This window comes from Juglans microcarpa x Juglans regia, chromosome 1D (assembly GCF_004785595.1).
Source record: "Juglans microcarpa x Juglans regia isolate MS1-56 chromosome 1D, Jm3101_v1.0, whole genome shotgun sequence".
NCBI lineage: Eukaryota > Viridiplantae > Streptophyta > Magnoliopsida > Fagales > Juglandaceae > Juglans > Juglans microcarpa x Juglans regia.
Window position 1 is genome coordinate 43,364,353 of NC_054594.1, and position 23,646 is coordinate 43,387,998.

At 35.5% G+C, this 23,646-nt stretch overlaps 2 protein-coding genes, 1 long non-coding RNA gene and 1 other non-coding gene across 5 annotated transcripts; 2 read left to right on the forward strand and 2 right to left on the reverse strand.

The window, feature by feature from the left end:
- Positions 1-1,893: 1,893 nt before the first annotated feature.
- Positions 1,894-6,428, forward strand: LOC121258356 (MAR-binding filament-like protein 1-1). 2 transcript variants are annotated; one of them, XM_041159864.1, is made up of 4 exons: positions 1,894-2,280; positions 3,926-3,969; positions 4,080-4,220; positions 4,569-6,428. In XM_041159864.1, exons 1-4 carry the CDS (start codon positions 2,004-2,006, stop codon positions 6,276-6,278), a joined length of 2,172 nt encoding a protein of 723 aa, XP_041015798.1. In that variant the 5' UTR covers positions 1,894-2,003; the 3' UTR covers positions 6,279-6,428. The 2 variants fall into 2 exon arrangements, with proteins under 2 accessions (XP_041015798.1, XP_041015805.1); XM_041159871.1 differs by having other exon boundaries at positions 4,083-4,220.
- Positions 6,429-7,382: 954 nt separating this feature from the next.
- On the reverse strand, positions 7,383-7,456 carry TRNAR-UCG. The gene has a single exon. It is a non-coding gene; the product is annotated as a tRNA-Arg (tRNA).
- Positions 7,457-11,581: 4,125 nt separating this feature from the next.
- LOC121262164 lies at positions 11,582-13,965 on the reverse strand. The gene is made up of 2 exons (XR_005940051.1): positions 13,346-13,965; positions 11,582-12,075 (listed from the first exon to the last, which is right to left on the reverse strand). It is a non-coding gene; the product is annotated as an uncharacterized LOC121262164 (long non-coding RNA).
- Positions 13,966-15,636: 1,671 nt separating this feature from the next.
- On the forward strand, positions 15,637-23,210 carry LOC121261559 (protein SYS1 homolog). Its single transcript, XM_041163986.1, has 3 exons — positions 15,637-16,516; positions 17,572-17,798; positions 22,818-23,210. Exons 1-3 carry the CDS (start codon positions 16,293-16,295, stop codon positions 22,823-22,825), a joined length of 459 nt encoding a protein of 152 aa, XP_041019920.1. The 5' UTR covers positions 15,637-16,292; the 3' UTR covers positions 22,826-23,210.
- Positions 23,211-23,646: the final 436 nt, after the last annotated feature.

Consider the following 23,646-nt stretch of genomic DNA (forward strand, 5'->3'; position numbering starts at 1 on the left):
AAGTGTTCTATGTTATTTGCTTTTGTGCTTCTTGCAACTTTTCTCCCTTAATGGTGGGAAGACTATTTCATCAAAATGACAATATTCAAATCGAGCCTTAAAAAAATCTCCAATTAAAGGCTCAAAGTAGCTAAGTATGAAGGGAGAATAAAAACCAACATAAATTCTAAGTCTACATTGAGGACCCATTTTAGTGCGTTGGAGAGGTGTAATTGGAACATACACAGCACAACCAAAAGTACGGAGATGAAAAATATTTAGTAGTTGACCAAATGAAAGATGCAATGAAAAATATTTGTTAAAGAGAGTTAATCTTATTCGAACAAATAATGTAGCATGCAATATTGCATGTCCCCAAGTAGAGACATGTAGTTTTGTTTTCAGAATTAATGGTCGAGCAATTAATAGCAGACGTTTAATAAATGACCCAACTAAACCATTCTGAGTATGTGTAGTTTCCTTCATATATGCTTGATATAGGTCCACCAAATGTTTGAAGGTACGACTGGTACGTGACCAATCTCTTTTCATACCACACATGTGACATTTATCTTTATATTTATTTATAGACTTATTCTGCCAGTCTTTATTTTCATTTTGTTTCGTCATGGTATGGTTCCACTTTTGATGGTATGTAACACTTTTTTTAAGAAACTTTGACTACGCTTCTCTTGATTTTGATAGTTTCTTCTACCATGTTTACGTCCGCGACTACGGTTTCATTTGTCATTGATGAAATGAGATTATATTTGCTTCAGGAAATGGAGTAGAGCTAGTTGGATGAAATTGGTATTTTTTATGAACCGCTCGTTGTTTTGTTCAACCACTAGTAAACAAGATATTAGTTTAAAACACTTAGTGAACATTCGCACTCGATATTGTTGCTGCAGGAGCACATTCGAGACGTGAATATGTTATATGTTTTATTTCAAACATGTCAATATTAGTGGTTTTTTTTTTCTACACAATTTCAATTGTACAACTTCAGGTGCATTTAATCATAATAAGCTTTTGGGTGGATCACGGTATTCTAGTACACGTATTACTTCTTAAACTATCCTATAGAACCAATGAATCTTTTTATTGTGAAGTACTCAATTTTCAATAAAATTATTGTTTTAGAATGATCAAGAATGCTTTATTTTGTTCCTTAATAGTAGTGAATTAGAAACAAATATTTAAAATCAAACTAACATATAGAAGACAAGAATATTTATCGCATTGATATGATAACATTATACTTTATATAAAATCATATAGATCATATCAAAATTTTATAAAATTATTTATATTGCAATAAGAAGATATTTATGGAAGAGAAACTTACAGTGGTTCAGAAAATGTTACACAAATATCTTGCCAAAAATCAAAAGAATACAATGGTTGGCTAGAGTCTCGTGTTGATAACGTATTGTAAAACTAAAGAAAAGTAAAAAGATAATTAAATGATCACAATATATAAAACTAGTTATTTAGAAACTCAATATTAATTCTCTCAATTTTCTTGTTGTGTGTCTACCACAAATACTCCTCAAGATTTTCTTTTATAGGCATCGGTGGATACATGATATTAAATTGATGGAAAAATTTAATTACAAGCGATTCTGCGCACTAATACGCGCACTCATTCAATATGATTGGTCAAAAAGTAGATTTTATTGAAAACAGTGCTAATTTAAATTTAAAATATGAATGCAACAACATTAGTATGCAGATTGGTATGCAAACTTACTTGTATATAGCAAAACTCTAAATTGATAGATAAACTTAAAGAATAATAATACATAAATCAAGATAATACATAAATATGAAAAATAAAAATCGGTAAGAATTTTAATCATCATCCATCAAATACATAAATGGAATGTATTTTATTAGATTCGTGTACTTGCGACGAACTTTTCGTAGTTGCAAAAATTTGGATATTTTAGGTTACTTCACGATTGGAACTGAAAGATACAGAGCAAGAAGAAAGCTAAATTGCCAGTCACACTCAAAAACCGATGGGCTTCTTGACAGGGAGCTCTTGCTATTTACACTCTTCTCCGCTTTGCCAATCTCGCTTTCCTTCTTCTTCTTCTTTTTCTCAGTCCACTTTCTTCCATTCTTGCGCTAGAAATGCAGATACCAAGAGGAAGAACTTTGCTCCAATGGCCTGTCTGTACCATGAGGACCCAAACGACGGCGTCCACCGCAAACGGAGGGCGATTCTGTTTGTGGGTATTTCAGTTCTTCCTTTGTTGCAACTCACGGCCAGAGCTCTTGAACATTTGGGAGCAGGCAAGTTGAAAATCAAGACTCTGTTAACTTTCAGAGATTTTACATGTTGATTTATCTTCTGGCTTTTTTGCCCCGTAAAGCAATTGCTATCATGAATAAATTCCTTCTTTGTTTTTTTTTTTGGGGGCGGGGGGGATGAATTCTTGGGCGATTTTGGTCTTCGAATCTGGGTATGAAAAGCAATGGCCGTCGTCAATTTACAGAGAGCTGAAAACAGAAACTTCGTTTTGAACATGGGCAATTCGCACCCCCTCACAAATTTGCGCTTTCCTTTCTCCCGAAATAAACCATATGCTACCCAAGGGATCTCTCTTCCAAATTTCACGATCACGATGTCTACCAAAGCGCATAACGTTTATATCTTTATAGTTCTTGTTGGTTGTTACTGGATAGGAATCTTTCTCGGAAATCTTCATAAAGACTCAAGTACCTTGTACCGTGTTATGGCTCTAGAAAGCCTTTCTCCAGTTCGTGAATAAAATTTTATAAAACAATATCATGGGAAGTGACGAGACTTCAATGAGTTATTGAGCAAGAGAGCGATGTCAAAGCTTAAAATGTAGATTGGACAGAAAAGTTAGTGTTGCTATTATATATTCCATTTGGGAGACAATATTGTGGCCAGAAACCTTGCCTTTTTCTTTGCTTCTTCTTAATATGTCGTGGTATGCATTCCTGGCATAAAGTTGACTGTCCCTCGTATATGTTTCAAAACTTCTCTTTAAGCCCTGCAATTAGAAGTATGCATTTTCTCCTTCTGGTCTTCCCAACTTGTAGACAAACTACATTCATCTAACTAAACTGATGATTTGATGAGATTTAGATACTTCCCTAGCAGCGGGCAAGCATGACATTAGATCATCTAGGAAGTAACTATTTCCAGAAACAAATGATTTCAAGCGTAAATGTAGCAATGCATGTTCCTGACCAGGCACGTGATGACGTTTCGTACAGAAAAGTCCCTATTTAGTAATTTTGGTGAGAATTCTAGAAAATGCTTGGTTATATAGATTAGAGCAAGTATCGGTCATAAACATGTATCCTTTAATCTGTATCAACTTGTCTGAACAAGAGGGCAGAAATAAGTGACGAGCATAAGCCCCAAATGTAGTATTTTTTTGGTCAAACAGTTTGTACTTCCTTAATTAATAAGGCTTGAAGGACATTTGTCCACCTAAGGATCTGAAAATAAAGGCATTCTGCTACTTGCCAGCGTAGATTGACAATAATTATGCCTATAATAATGGTTTGTTTGTTTCAGTGTTATCAAGCATTTGGGGGATTTGATCTTCTTTGTTTGTGGTCTTCCTATCACCCTAAGATATTAGCAAAACAATAGGTGTAGCGATGTGAAGTATTTCTTTTTATCAGTGATGTGAAGTATTAATTTGACAGAGCCACAGAAACCTGCTTTTGCCTATTCTGGCTTACAGTCCGTACGTCATTTTGCTCATGCCTTGCCGTTTTCGGTTAAAATATTTCACGGCTCTGTCAAGTACAATATGTTGTATGTCTCTTATGAGGATTATGATCTTGTGCTTCACCCCTTGGATCATTTTTCTATCATGAACTAGTCTTTCTTCTTAATAATGGTTGTAGTTGTTTGTACTAAATTTCAATCTCCTCCATTTATGACTTATTTCAGAAGAAAGGGAGCTAAAGGAACCAGAGGAGAACCAAGAAGCTGAGGTCTGAATCTTTGCTAGACTCACAAATGAGTCCAGATTTGAAAATTATGTTTGTCTATATGTTTGTGACTTTGAAACTTGAAGTTCTCAATAAGTAGCTTTTATGGACAGCAGGCACTTCAACGAGATGCTCCACCAAATCCATTCCTGTCTCTCCTGAATGGAATTGGTATAATTAGTTCTGGTGTGCTTGGTGCTTTCTATGCATTGGGTCTGAGAGAAAAGACGGCTACTAATGCAGCAATAGAATCTGTAAGCCACTAATGACCTTCACAATCAATCTCTTCTTTTAAGCTGATATGACTCAGGCACCTTTGAGCATTCTAGACTACCCCCCCCCCCCCCCCCCCCCCCCCCCCCCCCCTTTTGATAAGTTTGATGAGGTAAATTTAAATAAAATTATAGACTACCCCTTCTGATGGGGTTCTTTCTGTTTTTGGTTCCCTCCACCCCCTGGTTCGTGAGTATGCAGTATTTTTAGTTTCTCCACATGAGAAAAAATAAGTGAAGAATTGCAAGAATCCATACTTGTTTTTTTGCTTTATTTTTTTTTTTGTTTATTGGATTTTAACCTATATACACACTGGTTGAGTTGCACAGATGAAGTCCCAACTGAAAGAAAAGGAAGCTGCCATTGTTTCATTGGAGACACACTTTGACTCAAAGCTACTGAATGAGCAGGCTGAACGAACCAAGCAACTCAGAAGGGCAAAGGAGGAGCAGCAGTCCTTATTGAACCAACTAAATTCAGCAAACAGTGTAATTACAGGCTTGGGACAGGAGCTGAAAAATGAGAAAAGATTAATTCAGGAGCTTAAATTTCAAATTCACAGTCTTGAAACCAGCGTTTCAAAGGCTAGGGATGATAAAGAGGCACTTGAAGAGGATTTGAAGGAAAAGCTTGACTCAAGTGCCGTCTTGCAAGAAAGGATTAATTTGCTCAGTTTAGGGCTCAAGGAGAAAGAAGATAATGTTCAAAGTCTTAGCTCTTCTCTTGCTGAAAAGGAACTAGAGTTGAACAACTTGAATTTTACCAACAAGCAAACTAAGGATGAACTAGCTAAAGTACATTCAGAAATCCAAAGATTGGAGGTTGAATGCCTAAAAAATCAGAAGGAACTAGAATTGAGAAATTCTATGATGGATGAGTTAAATAGAAGAGTAAGTTCTTTAAATTTTGAGAGGGATGATTCTAAGAAGAAATTGGATATGATTCAGGAGGAATACAACGATCTAAAGTCATTTTCTGGGAAGAAGGCAGCTTTGGATTCTAAGCTTTTGGGAGAAAAAGAAGCGGAACTTCTGCAGCTGAAGGAAAAACTTGAGCTTGCTATGAATGAAATCAGTGGAAACCAAGCAGTAATTTCTGATTTGACACAGGAACGGGTTAATTTAAGGGAAATGTTGGATAGAGAATTGAACAATGTAAAGCATCTGAAACATGAAATCCACGTGACTAAGGAAAGTCTTGAAAAATCAATAAAGGAGGTGTCTGATCTGACAAATCAACTGGAGCGCTCCAGAGATCTGTGCACAGGGCTTGAAGGTGAGATATCCAGGGTTCAGGCTGAGTCTTCTGAAGTCAGGGAATCACTGCAAAAGGACCTTGATGAGGCAAAACTAAGCAGTGAAATGGTGGCCATGGAGCTCACATCAGTGAAGGAACTTCTGAAGAAAAGAGAGGAGGAGCTGCAAATTGTGTCCCATGAACTGGCAGGTGTGGTGGAAAATGGTGATGGCCTACAGAAGGAACTGGTTGATGTTTATAAAAGGGCAGAAACTACAGCCAATGATTTAAAAGAAGAAAAAAAGGTAGTTTCTTCATTGAATAAAGAACTCCAAGCTTTGGAGAAACAAATGTTGAAGGACAAAGAGGCGCAGAAATCTCTCGAAACAGACCTGGAAGAGGCTACCAAATCACTTGATGAGCTGAACCGAAAGGCTCTAAGTCTTTCTAGACATATAGAGAAGGCGAATTCCCGGATCTCTGACCTTGAAGATGAAAAGGAGGTGCTTTACAATTCTCTTACAGAGCAAAAGAATGCATCTAAAGAAGCCCAAGAAAACATGGAAGATGCCCATAACCTCATTATGAGACTTGGCAAGGAAAGGGAGAGTTTGGAGAAGCGATCAAACAAACTCGAGGAGCAATTAGCATCTGCCAAGGGTGAAATATTACGGCTAAGGAGTAGAATAAATTCGTCAAACGCTATTGTAAATAATCAGCAACCACAACAAGGTGAAGTTGAAGGCAATGCCCCTGTTACTGCAAGGAGAAATGGTAGGAGGAGAAAGGCTAGTTCTCAATAAGCTAGTGAACTATCTTGATTACGGTAATCTTCTACCCCCACTTTATGGTCAAATGCTCATGTATCCATATAAGCGAGTTGTTCTTTAGCTCTCTTCTTCTCTGGCTTAGATTTTTTTTTTTTTTTTTTTCCTCTCCGAAATTATCATATTGTACAAATCTATGACGGTGAGGTATGAAAATCATTAAGCACGTATGTATGCAATTGCGAGGATCCTCATTTTCGGGTTTTGTTTCAATTGTATGTTTGTTACTGTACAGTATCAATTTCTGGAAATTTTCACTGGTGGAATGTAGTACTAATTTTTTTTTTCTTTTCTGGGTTTGAACATTGCCGGAAGCATTTCTTACTAAGCAATTCTAATGTTGACTATATGCTTCATCACATGCATGAGTCTCTTACTCGTTTGGATTTAGAGATAAGTTGAGATGGTTTTAGTTGAATAAAATATTATTAGAATATTAATTTTTAATATTATTATTGGTTTGAGATTTAAAAAAGTTAAATTGTTTATTATATTTTGTGTGATAATTTAAAAAATTTGTAATGATAAGATGAGTTTCCAATCAAACCGGGGCTCCAACTCAGTCGAATAAGTTTGTTATTTTTGAGGAAAAATCTGGTTGTAAGCGGATTTGCACACCAATGCTAAGGTGGAAAGGTAGACTTTAATGAAACAGTGCGGATTTGAAAATGAACATTTGACAAAATAGTTCACGTCAATATTGGTGTACAGATTAATCCGCGAATTCGCTTGCAGAAGAGCTCTATTTTTTAACCCCAAACTTTTGTGAGCATCGTTTTTTAATGGAATCTCCAACCAAAGGTTACAAGAGTGCCAACATCGGCTTCTCTGATCTTGTATATTTCCTTGCCTTTTTTGTTTTTTGGTCTAGATAGCCTCTGAGGGAATGAATATAAAGCCAATTCTGATTCTTTATGCAAGTTCTCCATCTCCCATTTTTACTTTCTTGACTGACTACTGGAACAAAAAATCGTAAAGTAAAAAAAAAAAAATGGCTAGTGCATACTGACATAAAATTTTAATCAGAACTTATCACTGGTTGAAGGGATACAAAAAGATTCCAAGAAGGAGACCCAGAGGCGACCACAGTGGGAGTCGAACCCACGACCTTTTGATCCGAAGTCAAACGCGCTAATCCACTGCGCTATGCGGTCTTGTGGTTGTATCTCGTGCTAATAATTATATCTTATAAGTAATTGCAGAGTTCCATCATTCATTACCTAGCTGCCACAACAAAAACATCCTACATCAGGAAGCTAAATGACAATCCAAACCTTGATAAACATCTCATTTAAGAGATCACAATTTTGCTTTCCTAATGATTCTATTAGAATTTGTATAAAACAAAGGGACTACACATGTCCATATGATTTAAGCTTAAGGTTGAGTTTAAGACTCGTTTAAATACGAATATCTTAGTATACTTGAATATCGTAGTATATTTGTAAATAATAGTAAAATAGTTTGAGTTAAAATATTTTATTAGATTTTAGAAAATGAGAGAAAAAATTTTGAATAAAAATATTATAAAGTAAAAAAAATTGTTAGAACCTAATTCTTTAATATTAATTTTGTTTTGAAATTTGAAAAAATTGTATTGTTTTTTGTGTTTGTTTAGAAAAGTTATAATGTTTAGGTAATAATTATATAAAAAATTTAAAAATTTGAAATTGAAAAACGCTTATATTTGAAAGATGTTTTGGAATGAAATTTCTGATAATATTTAAGAATAGTTATGTTGCAAAACTGGCCTAAGATTGAGATTGTGCATGCCAATGACTTATGGGTCTAATGGTGATGGGGTGGTGCTAGAGCCACCGATAGTGCATTTTTTTTTTTTAAAGCATTTTTATGTAATCTTTTTAAAGAAAGAATATAAAAAACACAAAATTAAAATATAAACAAACACAAATCCTAAAAATAACAAAGAGAATATTGGTACACTTTATCGGTAGAAATTGTCGATGGAGTATCATTTCCTAATGGTGGTGAGACAATCTGCATAACTGAGATTGGATTCCCAATTCGAGATTGTATGCTCCGAAAACAATTTGTAGAAAAATCAAAACCAAGGATGTTGATCCTGTAAAATCCTTGCTAGTTGCCGCAGATCATTAGCATTAAAAAGAGCAAATATTTCCTTTCATAGTGTCCGGTTATTAGCGTTTTACAACGCTGACAAAGACAAAGACAGCAAGACCAAAATAAATTCGCAAAAAACTAGTAATTATTATATACCGAGTACCAACCCATCTCATATTCATCCCAAGTTTTTCATTTATTTGTTTTGCAAAATAACATATAATTTTAATGAGTCGGGTTCATCGTACCTACAATTTACTCTTTGTAATCAAGTGAAGGTAAAATAGTTAAGAGCTTGATTGGCTGATGACATATGACTCGGTTTTTTAGATAGAAAATCTGAGTTCGAAACCCCACCCCCTTGTATAAAAAAAAAAAAAAAATATGAAGGTAGAATAAAATGAGGTTTGGGAACTTGAGAGCATTTGACCTTGTAATTCACCAACTATTATTTGACAAAATAGCAAATATATATACACACATAATAAATGATATTTGTAATTTTATGATGTGTAAATTCTGTGCACTCACTTTGAAAAATTTGATAAATTTGAGATTTACATAAAAAATTATTTTTTTAATAGTCAATCCCATTTTTTACAAAGGGGGTATGCAGAACTTAGAGCATTCACAATGACTTCTTTATCCCATCCTTAAAAGGACATTACCAAACCGTTTTTTTTTTCTATTTTACATACTCATTCGAGTCATTTTCAAAATATTCCATATATCAACTTATTTATTTTTTTCTATATTATTTAAATATTCTTTTTTTAATATTTTTTTATTCATTTCAAATATTTAGTTTAACTACTAATGATATTCTCATATTTTACTATTTATAATATCTTCCCATATAGGATGTCATATAATTATGACATATTCTAAATTGAAAAAGTCTATCCAGCCTCCGGTTTATGAGTCACACACCACATTCCTAATGTGGCGAACCCGGTTTATAAACCACGTTACGGTTTTGCAAAGCACGACCCCTCACTCTCCCTCACCCAGACAAACGAAAGCCCCCCCACCCTCACTCTTCCTGTCTTCCATCTCTGCGAAGCCACCCCACCCTCACTCTCCCGTCTCTGTGAAGCCCCCCCCCTCCCCCCCCCCCCCCCCCCCGGGCACCCCAATGAAGCCCCCACCAAAAGTGAGTCCCGTCTCTCTCTCTCTCTCTCTCTCTCTCTCTCTAACTCTTAGTTTGTATAATATCTTTGATTGACATCAGATTCTTGTAAATTTCACTAAGACGATTCAGATCTTAAATCCATATGCATAGTTAATGTAAATGCACATAAATACATTCTTCCTCTGCGTTGTAACGCTTACTGCATCAAAAGTCCCTTTCAATGGTGATCCTAAGATGCTTAGGCTTGTGAGTTTGCTCTGAATCTTTTCTTTACAGTGATTACATTGGCTCGAGAATAGTTGGGCATTTAAATTTGTTATTGTCTTCTTTTAGGTTTGATCTTAAAATTAATAATTATTTTATTAATAAAATTTGTGTTGGATGCCTGCTACCACATATGTAAGTTTGAACGAGTTGTGTAATTTTGAAGAATTTCTCATTTGAAGAAAACAAATAAATGTTAAAGCTTGTGCTCAACCTGCTTTTTCTAACTACCAAATTGAAAAAAAAAAAAAAAAAAATCTTCTATCTTTGGATTGGTAGTTGATTTTTATGGTTTTCCCAATGGATATTCTTATGAACAACTGGCATTAAGTTGATTACCTAGGCTTGGCTCTGGTGGTATCACGGTGGAATTGGATTAGGTATTTTGTAGTTTTGGAACTTTTTATAACATAAGAGAAGTAGAAAGAAGCATGAAGAATGGTGTCATGCCTCTATTTCATTTGTGGATTTCCTTGAGCCATGTGTATTTTGCATTTTCAACTATTGAATCTGTGCACGAGTGGAAGGGAGAGGTACGAGTTGCATTTCCCACCAATGATAATACCATTTGAATATACATAAAATTAGAAAACAACCTTACAATCCTTTGCTTTTCATTCCAATTTAGACTTTTTACACACCATTAATTACGGCTTTACTATATGTTTTGCAGCTTATTTCTACTATGCATATTGTTGGTTGACAGATTTAGATTTAGAATTAGAGATTACCATACTGCAACTATAGACAGAGAGAAAGTACTTGTAAAGAGAAAAACTGAATTGTTAAGGAAGGAGGAAGATTTTCAAAAGAGAGAGGAAGAGATTTGGATGAGGGAGTTTGGACTCCACAACAATCAAGTTGAGCTTTGAAGGTAAGAAGCAAATATGCAGCGTTTCGTGTGTATTGAGATCACAGTGAAGCCCAACTAATTAGTATACATCGACCAACCAGTTGATGACTTTGTTATTAGAGGGACTTAGTGTTTGTTAGGGAGACAAATTATTGGGAAATCTGTTGGGTTGTTTTTGGGTTGGTGTATTTTGGATTTTTTTTCAAGGGCTTTTTGGGTCATTAGGGGCTCTCTAATATGAGCTAGGTATTTTCTTGTATACATTCAGTGTACTTGGTTACTCCTTTTGATATATATAATATTTTTACTTATAAAAAATTATTGGAAAATCTGTTGTTAGTGACTTTATATTATTGTTGGAAGTAATCGTCGAATGCAGTACTTAGTGACTTTATTATTTTTAAACACTTTCGCTAATTAAATTGGATTCATTTCCACCAAAATCAGTAATTTTCTGCAGTCAACCCAACAAGTAGCCAAATACATAACTCAATTCGCTGATTATAATGAATATGGTGGTGTTATCTTGTTCAGAAAATATCTGCAATATTTATGCATTTGATCCCTATTCCACATCAATTATTTTTTGTGGAAATAAACTTTGGAGCTGGTACGAAGATAAAAAGCATTAAAATGATCCCACTTGTCTATATTCCTGATGTGCTTGGTCTGTTTTTGAATGTATATATTATACATATAGTAATAACACACCACAATAGCCAGCCATTGTGTAGATATTTTTTCATAAAATACATAAAGATATTTTTTTGAACAAGAGTGACAGAGTTCATGAGTTCAACAAGTTTCTTTAGTCTACCCAACAACAGAGTTGCATTTTCAACTTCCTACAACAATATAGCCAAATGCATCTTCAACTTTCTACAATCATTCCCAAATACATAAATAAAGAAATACAACTTCAGCTTCCTACAATCACTCCCAAATACATAAAGAAATGCATCTTCAGCTTATACAAAATGTAATACAAAATCACCCAACAGAACATCGTTTTTAGATTCCCAAAACCTGTGTATGGACATGTCTGATGACACCAAGCTACTGAAAATACAATAATTTACCAATGCCTCCAGATATCGCATTAAATATTTGTGAATTGGTATGTACACTTCCATAACTATTACACTTCCAAAAATACCAGAACCATTACACTTCTTAAAGGACCAAAAATACCAACACCAACAATACCATATTTTCCTATGTACGCTTCTAGAACTATTACACTTCCAAAAATGCTTTGAAGACCAGAACTATTGCACTTCCAAATATACCAACACCAACAATACCATATTTTCCTATGTCCACTTCCAGAACTATTACACAAAATACCCAATGCCGTGATTATCAACCCAACAACAAAGCCACGCTCATATGCCGCTCATTCAAATTTCATCGTGTATGCTGCAATTACCCAATCCGTTGCACTGGAAACATAAAAGAAACGGTTATTGAATACGATTATCAACCCAACAACAAAGCCACCCTCAAAAGTGCTGCAGTTCATGTTTCATAAAGGAAAATTTTGCCATGCATGAAAGAAACACAACTTGAAAATACTGGGTAATAAAGGAAAATGTTGCCATGTTTCATAAAAGAAAATGTTGAAGTTCATGTTTTATTGCTGTAAATCTTCTCAGCTCCAATATCAGTGCCAAAGATCACTACTTGAAAGAAACAAAAACTGTCCATATGGAAAATTTCAACCAAAGACAAGAAGTCAGCAAAATTTGGGACTGACAAAGCCACCAAACTCACCAAGAAAACCAGCAACCATCTCAGCCAAAGGCAGTAGCTACCACCCCAGAACTGCCTCTCCACTATCTCATAAACAGAGTTCATCATTATAGGTAACGTAAAGAACAAATTCACACACAAACCAAGTTTATAACTTCCAGTATAAATCAGCTTTCTTTTCTTATATTACAGAACAAAGCATATGAAATGTTGGAATGACTATAGGCAAATGTTAAACTTGACACCAATGTCTTTTGAACCCGCATCAAAATTAGACTGAAGGAACTTTTCTCATGCTTCTATCTTGGACACTCAACCCCGTAAAATGAGTTAGGCCAGGATGAACGCACAAGAGAAGTCAATTTCTTGACTTTTTCGAAAACTTCTCATACATTTTAAATGCAATGACCGGTCTAGTTGCCTTACAAAAAAGATTTCCTATGATATATTCAGTTTGAAACCATAAACAGTCACTGTAAAGAAAAAAAAAAAAAAAAAATCCCACCTCCTTTTTTTGGAACAATGAAAAGTTACCCCTAAATTCTAACAAGCACATCTATAATAAGTAAAACTAATTTTGTAATTGTTCTTAAGATACTGAAATTGATTCTCTTCTACCTTTTTGCTTCCTGGTCTATCCATCCCCACACATGCTACAAAAGCATATCCCATAATTTTACGTTTTATTTTACTTTCTAGCTGCCAAGCTCCATTTATTTCAAATGTATTATTTCTACTAAACCCATCTAAGCTCAGCAACAAAGAGAATAATGGATTTTTACATCTGTAATTTAACTGTTTCCAATTAAAACTTTTCGATGAGAACAAACCGAACAAAGTGCACAAAAAAATATTATAAAAAAATGAGAATAAGATTCAGAAACGGAAGAAAAGAATTCGCACTATATCTTAGCACCATGGCCTGGGAAAAACTTGTTTATTCCAGAAGCTATAATGTACCTTCAAGGAACACTTCGATTTCTCAAAACAGGTTATATAAGCTATTCAGAAACTGATATGTGTGCTTTAGGTAGTACGATTGTAATGCTTAGTTGAAATTGTGAAACCAGTGAACTGGCAATGATACCGTAAATGATCAGGAAACATGGATTTGCCACCCACTTGATAAAATAGGAAAAATAAAAAAATCCCAGTTATTATTTGAGTATACAACATAGACAATCCAAAAACCCCATAAAACACAGATCAAACAAACACAAAATCTTAGATCCATTTAACACAAAAACACACAATATAAGTAATGCTAGAAATAACGAGATGAAATGAAAACACAAAAATAAAAATCATTTTCTTTCATTTCTTACCCTTATCGGCGAAGCCAGACAACGGCGAGGGTGTCAGCAGCAAGAATGCCAGTGGAGGACGCTGTGCGAAAATGGTGAAGCCGGAGAAGCTTCGAACTTTTGTTAGCCTTGACAGTAGACCCACACGGTGCCGAAATGATGGAGCCACACAGTGCGAGCGGAGGGTGAGGCCGGCGAAAGGAGAACGAGCTGGGGGAGTGGGGGAGAGAACGCTGGAGGAGAAGCGTGGGGGGAGGGTCTGAAATTGAAATTGAATGTTACTGAACCAATATGAAACGCATGTTTAAGTTTTTGAGAAAATAAAAAAGCCACGTGGGCTAGTATGCGGAGGCTGAGTGAACAATAAGAGGTTGCGTAGCATATCTCTTCTAAATTAATCCAAATTTACAAGTCAAATTAAAATTAACATTGATTCAAAATAAATAAAAAAATAAAAAAAGTGAAAATATGTCCTGTTTTAAATTACTTATAAAATAATAGAGGAAAAAAAAAATTAAGAAACCCCAGTTCCAATTTTCAATTCCTTAGCATCCCAATAAACCCAATTTCATTTCTATATACTCTTTTTTTTTTTTTTTTTTTTAAATATTTCTCTATACTTTTTGGTGGATTCTCCGGCAGAAAAATGTAAAGAGTCGGGCTACTCTGCATACTTACCTCTAATTGCTTTTGTAACTTTTTTTGTTTATTTTTTTATTCACATTTTTTAATATATTTAAATATTTTTAAAAAATAAAAAAATATATTAATACACTTAAAATCACTTCCTTACTCATTAAGTAATTTTTTTTTTCTTTTTACCGAGCAATCAAGTAGAGTGGTACAACTTGAAAGTCAAAGTAGTTTTTTCCAAACGCAAATAGACAAGTAAATAAGATCATGGATCCTTGACCGATGCCACACTATGGGTAAAACGAAATGAGGATAATATGATAAAAGGAAAAAAAATAATTTAATAGAGAGAGAAATAATTAAAAATATTTTAAATATGTGAACAGTATTCTCTGGATGTAACGGGATTATTATAGCTACTTGGAAAATAAAGATGACTTAAAACATCTATTAAATCTTCATTTTGATCAACATTCTTCATATTTTACATGTAACTGTATTTATTGGGAATGCTCTTACATATAATAGAACTATTATACACACTATAAAAATATATTTTATAAATAGGTCTTATTTTTATTACAAAAATAGTCTTAAACTTGTCTAAATATTTTTATATTAAAAATAAATGATATATATATTAAAAGTAGATGGGATTATCATTATTATTTATTATTCTTTAAAATTTGATTTGGTGTGGTTATGAAATTATATTTACAAAAAGGATAATGATATTTTTACATATTTTTTATTATTGCTTTACTATTTAGTTATTTTTTTTTCTTTTGCTTTTTGAATATGGATTAAAAATCTCAGAATATGTTTTTTTGTATAATTTAGAAAAAAAAAATTCAATTAACTAACGTAATTATATAATTTAATTAAGAATAAATTTAATTTTATAATAATTGAACATTCTTTTGCTTTTTGCATTAATTTTTATAAAATTAAATTAATTTTGAATTAATTTATATAATTACATTAGTTGATTAAATTATTTTCTTCTAAATTATATAAGAATATCATATTTTGAAAATTTTAATCTAGATTTAAAGAATAAAAATAAAATAAAATAGTTGAATAGTAAGAGAAATTATAATTATAGTCGTGAGTGTACAAATACCTTATAATCATTTTAAAAAAATAATAAATAAGTGACTTATATAAAAAGTAAAATTTTTTTAATAATAAATCTCATTATTTTTTAAAATAATTATACGATATTTATATATTCTGTCACTACATCTAACATTAGTCGAATGGTAAAACAGTAATAATAAAAAATGGATAAGAGTATCATACATAAATAAAACGGAACGAGAGAGAAAGGAAAAGGGAAATAGAGAATTATATTCGTCTTTACGAGAAAGAACGTCTCTACGCGCTTCCGGACTCCGAACCCTGAGAGAGAGAGAAGACTCCAAGATGCTCTTTGTTCTCTCACTCTCTCAACGGTCTCAAAGGCTCAGCTTCCTCCTCTCGATCGAGTTTTTCGCTCGATCTACTCCGTCTTCCTCTCTATTTAGTTTTAAGTAATTGACGTATCGTCTGAATTTCCTTAACTTGGTTTTATCAAGTTCATGCAAATTTGATTTTTTCCCTCCAACTGCAAGAAAACTAGGGCTTGCTTCGGCAACTGCTTACATTTTTTGGGCAAACATTTTTCGATTTAGGCCGATTCCAGATCCGAATCCATAAGGTACATGGGAATGATTTTGAGTGGAAGCATAGGGTGAGGAATTAGGACTTCTATTGGAATCGGATTTATTTGAGTTCGAATTTTGTTATTCAAGAATCGAGTTTTCTTTGGAAAGTAGTTCGTGGTTCAGAATTGTAGGTTTAAAGGGTATAGGTTCGATTACTTTGAGGATTTGAGAATTGGAGATTTTCAAGGAATTGGATTTTGGATTGTTTGGAGAAGAAAAAAAAAAAAAAAATTGTGCTTGGGGATTCGGTGGGTTGTCGTAGTCATGTTCTATGGGACAGTGGTATGGGACCCTTGGCTCATTGTTGGCCAAATTGTTTGTCTCCAGTGCTTTTACTATCTCACTCTTGGAGTATTCTTGACAATATTTGTTGGAACTCGTGTGCCACGGATGAGCCTCGTGTATTTCTTTGATTATGCAACTGTAACTACCTCTACAGTAACTGGGTGGTGTGTCATTGCTTCGTTTCTGTTCAGCTCGCTTGCAGGGTAAAAATTCCACTTCTTTTTTTCGCAGTTTCATTTCTTAGACGCTTTGCTTTTGATGTATTTCGCTTGAACGCAAGTGTTAGATTCAATTTCCATTCAGCACTCTTTATGTTTGTGTGAGTCGTTAATGCATGGTGTGACACGAAATGATGATGCTTTACTAAGTCTTTATTGATTGCAATGAAGTAGATGACTTTGTTTTGGTTATTCCACTAAACCTGCACGATATCATTGTTGATTCCTATTCTCTCATGTTATCTATCACCGTTTCACGTTCATTACGTCCTCTGCCAATCTCTGTTTGCCTTCAACTCAATCACATTTTATTGGTTCAGAGTTCAGATTTTTTAGCCTTTTTTAAACCATGGAAGTTGGCTTTATCTCATCCTTTCTTTAGTATGCGTTATGCTTCTATTTTTTCTTGTAACCTCCCAGTTAATCTTCAAATAGGTATATTTTTTTTTGTAAGCTTCTCTTTCTCTCATATCAGCAGTAGAGATGTGCTTGAATTCACTTTCATCCATATTGTCTCCATATATGGGTGGACATACTTTAACTGGTTTGTAGTCGGATCTTGTTGTGAATGAAAATGGGTATTAATAAGGGTAAATGATGATCAAAGTTGTATTTATATGGACTGGTTTAATTTCTTTAAGGTGTTAAAGGTTTTACAGATGCTAATTATGATGGTTATGCTAGTCTTCCCACAAAACTATGTCAATTATGCAGTCTGAGGCATAAAACATGAGATCCCTTTAACGTGAGTTACAAATGGAACCATTGTTGAAATGGAATTACAGGTTTTTTTTTCAAGGTAATGCTAAACCTACAGGCTGTTCCTCTTGTTTTCTGGGGAAATTCCCTATGTTTTTGTTTCTGCTTTTGTATCGTAGATCTTAGTTTTACCTGCCAAAGATGATTATGAAATGAATCTCAAAGACGCAAAAGGGAACTTTACAAAGCATAGTTAGAGTTTGCAAACGTGTATAATCTTTGTATTTAACTAAGAAAGTAGTTTTCTCTTGTTGACTAGCAAGCCTTTCTTGTTTATGCAGAGCTGGACATATGCTTTATCTGATTGAGAGGGCCAAAAAGTGCTTAGATTTTTCAGCCACTGTGTACGTCATCCATCTCTTCATATGCATTGTGTATGGAGGATGGCCTTCCTCAATAACATGGTGGGTTCTGAATGGTACTGGAATTGCAGTGATGGCTTTGCTAGGTGAATATCTGTGCATTAAACGGGAACTACGTGAGATTCCCACTACACGATACCGTTCAAGTAAGTAGTTTTCTTTTGTACACTAATTGTAAATATAAATTCTGTTTCCCTGTGTGTTTCAGCTGAAAGAGTTTTATGTTAAATATTTTCATGTTTCATGGTTCACTATGAAACAGTGGCTGCCTGACCACACTTTTGAGGTGATGAATTGGGCGGTCTGTTATTTTTATGTTGTTCTGGTATTCAATTTCATATGTTGCATGTTATGCTGTTTAGCTATTTTATTCTCTGTTGGGTTTGCTTATCATCTTGTGCATGATAAGAAATTAATGATTAATGTTTGCATGTGCAATCCAAATGATTTCTGTTTATCTTTATCGACAAAGGCGATGCTCTTTCATAATTTTTTTTACCCCAACATTATCCAGGACATTCTCAAACACATGGTTGTTGGAGAGAATGAAGCTGTTTAACTTCTTCATTTCCCCCTTCTCTTGCGATGCCTGTCTAATTGTTTCAACTTTAAATTACTTATATAAAATAAAGTGATTCAACCTTCAATTGTGTTGGTGTATGTTATTAAATAATGGTACGCTATAGTTTGATAATGTAATATGGTTATAGATCCCCTTCGCATGCAACAAAAAGTTGTTTGTCAACATTTATTTATATGTCAGATTAATGATAGGGCAGTGTAATTTGGACTTTTTCTGCATGATTGAGTCCTTGTGTCTGACATTCTTGAGTACCAATATTTACTTGTTACTTTATTATTTTACCTCTCAGTGGAAGTTACTGTGTCTCCTGTGTTATGTGTAGGATTTTTATAAGCCCCTAGTTCTTCACAAGCCTCTAAACATGAGGTCATTTTTATTAGCAATAATAGTTTGGGATATTGATAAAACCAGGAACTTTTGAAGTCAAATTCTATGTATTCTGTAAATGGATACATCAGTCTTTTTATTTTTTGATAAGTAAGAAACTTTATTGATCGAATGAAACTAGGCAAAACCCATGTACACGGGAACTATACAAAAGAGACACGTAATTACATTCTAGAAAGCTAAAAAGAAAGCAAAAAATCATGAATATTCCCTCCCTTTAAAATTATAGCAGAAAACCATTGAACCAAAGAAAAAACAAAGAAGTTCCATATTTCCCCCATAGCTCTCTCCTTCTTGTTGAAGCACCTCTCATTTCCTTCCATCCATATACACCACAATAAGCACAAAGGAACCATCATCCACGTCGCTACCAGTTGAGAGCTATGATGATGCCTATTCCAACATGCTAGGAGTTCCACCACACTCTTGGGCAATGGGCATAACCCAAGTCAACCCAGCTCTACTAAATATACCAGCCCATGACTCCCTCTCCACCCCGCAATGCAGAAAAAGATGGCCAATCAATTCACCATTGTTCTTACACATGTAACACCACTCCATTACGATCATCCCATGTTTCCTTAAATTGTCAGCCGTCAAAATATTTCCTAAAGCTGCGGTCCAAGTAAAAAATGCAACTTTGGATGGCATGGGAGCTCTCCAAATACCCTTCCATATGGGCCGATGATCTGTCAGCACCTTATAGAAAGATTTAACAGAAAATTTTTTACTCCCCGAGTGTTTTCACAGCATTCTATCTCTCCCATTTCCTCCTATCCTCTTGGAATAAAGCAAGCTGAAAAAACCTGCTATCTCCTCAACTTCCCAATCTTGCGCATTTATGGAAAAGATCATATTCCAATGCACTGTACCATTGGCTCGACACAACACATGAGACAGCAGCCTGCTGATTTCTAGCCAATCTGAAAACACCTGGAAAAACAGAAAATAGAGCTCTCTCAACACACCATTCATCAAACCAGAACCTAATTCTTTTGCCCTCTCCAACCTCAAAATTGATGTGTTGCAAACACCTTTCACCCCTCTACTGGTTTAGGTTCAGATAATGTGTCTCCCAAGAAGTAGAAATTAGAAATTTGTCCAACCTTGACCCCCCTCTACTATTAGACCACGTGAAAAACCCTCCAACCAGAGGAAGATCAATCAAGTTAAGATAAAAAAATAAGCTCCGAGAAGTCTTCCATCGCCCTTGTCAAAGAAGGAGCTCCCTTCCTCTCACAGGGAAAGCGTACAACATTAGAATCCCCACATGCGACCCAAGGTAATTCCTAATATAAACCCACCAATTCCTCCCACAAAGAACTCCTTTCTCGATCTGCATTAGGCCCATACACACTCACAAGAGCCCACCTCCACCCATCCTCAATATTCTTGAATGACCTAGCCACTGAATAGTTCTGAATGCAAACCTCTACTAACTCCACCACTCTCATATCTCACATCAACAACACCCTTTCTGAAGCACCCAAAGAAGCTAAATAACTCCACCCCACAAAAGAACAACCCCATATACTTCGAATAATATTTCTGTCAACATGGCTCAGCTTAGTCTCTTGAAGACAAACAATATCAATTTTCCAACTACAGAGAAGGGATCGAATGCGAAGTCGCTTGTTAACATCATTGATCCCTCTAACATTCCACGATAAGATTCTAGGCTTCATAAGATAAACAACTCTCCTGACCCTTCAACCTTTCCCTCCCAACACTATTCTCCTTGTTATCATAATTAATAGAACATAACAATCTTTTCAGCTTTATCTTTTTTGGCTGTCGACTTCAAAGTCGTCGATCTACCTGCTTCTATAGCAACTAAAAGAGCCTTAAATTGCTCTTCAAAGCCTTCACAGGAAATCCCCACGCCCTAGTAACTCCACCACCTTTTTCAGCACCCAATTCGAAGATTTAGGGACTGGTGGAATAGCACATAGTGGGGTAGGACTGCCCAACTCATTCTTATCGCCCCCATTCTCACAAACCACCATTTGAAAGTCGTTTGACCTGGGATAGAAGACAACAAGGAACTGCTATCGATTGCTGGGATAGAAGACTCCGACGGCGGCGTCTGTGGCCTCTCGCGATGTTCCAGGTTTCCCAACAACTCATACACCCCCTCATCCGCGCTACACTAGACTCTTTGATGCCTGAACCGTCGCATTCAATGCGGTGGTGACGGGAAGCACCCCACATAGCTTTGATGCTCGAGTATGTGCCACCCCACAGGCTGAAAGCCCACCCATGATGTCGCCGTTCAGTTCAGAGGGCACCAACGTGCGAGTTTGTGGCTTCGTTGGTACCACCTTGCGTTGTTCGGCAAAGGTACTGTCAGAAACAGGCACAAGTGTTGCCGGCGTACCCATCACGACCATCGGAACCACCTCCGATGATGTGGTTTTGTTCTTGTCGGTTGATGGGCCTGCCTCACAAACACCCTGTCTCTTCCAAATGTAATCAGGGCCAGCCCCTATTATATGTTTTTGTTTTGGCCCATGAGTTGAGGCCCATTGCATTGGCCCAGGTCCATCTTGGCCTTTCCTCTATTTAGGCTCTTCGATTGAAATCTATTGGAATGACCCACCCCACGAACCATATTAACTGGCCCATTTGTGCCCATGCCTCCTTTTGTCTTTTCTTTAATCAAACCACTATCTACACGGCCCAAGCCCGAGCCCACCTCCTGATTCTCGTCAACACACCTTAATAAACTCTCCATCCTCTCTTGCAAAAAGTCCAACTGCTTTTTCATTTCCAGCAGAGTTATATATGGCATCCTCTTTCAAGCCGACAACACAACTGCCACCACCATTTTGCCTTTGAACATCTATTGTCCCATCGGTACAACCAATCCTCCCTGAACCAGAGCCTCCTCTCAAACTAGTAGGCATGTCAGACCTTCCCCCTTCCTATTTTGTCATGAAATGGCACCGACCGATACCCTTGTCTGTTGGAGAACCTCTTTGTACGACTGCGTGTTTGACTGGTTCACCACCACCACCTCCACCGACGGCACCTGAAATGCCTCTCCTCTGTTGCGGCCCACATAGCCACCCTCTTTTCCATCCTCCCTCAGTGCATCCACCAACTTCCTCCATCCCCTGTCGTCCTTCTCCTCTGGAATGAAGATGAAGTTTCTTCTACCACCACTTACATACTCTACTAAAGCCGTATAACCACCACGGGAGTTAAAACATCTCTGTGCAATGAACCCTCTATCTCCCTCTCAATGAGCCGTATAGAACCGTTTTCCTTCGCCCGTCAAACAGTCCTCTAAAGCTTTGGCAAACCAAAATACCGTGGACCTCTGCAACCTTATTTCCTTCACAAATCTCCAGCTCCTCTCAGTGAGAAGCAAATATTTTCCATCCCTCGTGAACTTAAAAGCTTTTGATTCAATGACTATCTGATTCGGAAATCCCATTTTTCAGCTCCAGTATAACAGTAACATCATCGTTAAACGCCCCCAGTCACCATTGAAATGTTATGTGTACGGAGAGAAAACTACTATGCATACGGAGAGGACATTGTATTCATCAAATCTTTATGGCCCCGGAATGATCAATTCTAGATGGACAATGACACATTAATAATCAGGTTCATTATTCCATATGCCTTGAAATGAAACAGGTTTGTAGCATTAGAAATTAAATCTCCCTTTTTTTAACATAAGACCATTGGAATTAAAACCCATTTAAACTCTCTCTCCCTCTCTCTTGATAAAAAAAAAAAAAAAAAAAAAAAAAAAAAAAGAATGAAAACCGGTCTTTTAGAAAAGTTCAATTTGGACTTTTGTATTTATGTCCTGGGGTTTCTGTGTGTTCTTTTCATGTGAGGAGTTGGTTGTTTGATGTGAAACTCCGCTTTTTCTTAGTGCCTATTCATGATTCTTTTTTTCCCCTTTTTATTTCCCCTTAGTGGATCCTGGATTGGCAGTTGAAGCATCATTTTTTTATTGCATATTTATAGAAGCTATGTGATATTGACTGACCTTGCAATTACTGTTAGTTTACAGTTTTTTATTTTTTTGCAATAACTGTCTCCTTTGGGATGCTGTTGAGTCAAAGCTCATTTGATTGAGACATAGAATACTGGATTAAGTTTCAAGTGTTTGAAAGAATTGCACGAGTTACTTACCTTGTAGTATCAGCGGAATAAATTTGAGACTATTTCCATGCAGATGTTTGACTGGTAAGACAAACTGGATAGGCAAGGACAAATATTCTGTGCTGGGCCTTTATTCAATAGAATCAATATCATGGAAGATCTCCTGGATCAAGCTTATGAAATAGTGAATCTCATAGGTGATTAGAGAGGGGGGAAAAAAACAGAAGAAAAAGAAGAAGAAATTTCCTTTATCCCTGGATTCTTTCTTATGCTGGTGGCTGTTTCAAAAGATGACCAAAAGAGTTTGAGATGGTGTTGAAATGATGGGAAGAGTGAAAAAAATGTGACTAGGTATGCATTGTGTCAGGAAATGATTAATACTTAATAGTTAGTTTTGAAATGTGATGCTTAGTTTATTTGGTTCTTATTATATAAAGATGATATGAGTTGCCAGGTTTGCATTTTATAATTGTTATTGAGACTTGTTTAACAGGGTTAGTTCACCATATTGCTGGATTTGAGATACTTGTTTCCTAGTTCCCACCCAAAAACAATCATGTCTTGCCACTAGTAGCTTGTTTCCTGGTTTTTGCTCAAAACTAATAAATTCTTTTTCTTTTTTTATAACCTGTAGATTCTTCATTTAATAAACTTTTTGTGACCATTGGGGCTCTCTCTCTCTCTCTCTCTCTCTAACCAATTGATATGAATGCATGCAAGCTTAAACCTCTTAAAATCAAACAGGGCTTTGAACTTTTAATTCCGCTGTATATTCTTTGGGTCATTTGCTGGAGCTTATGCAATTATTTTGTAGTAGCTTAAACTCAAAGTTTGAAATCAATAGGCTTTTTTAGATTATAAGCGGGGCATCGTACTTTAATGTTAGACGTGCACAATGCACA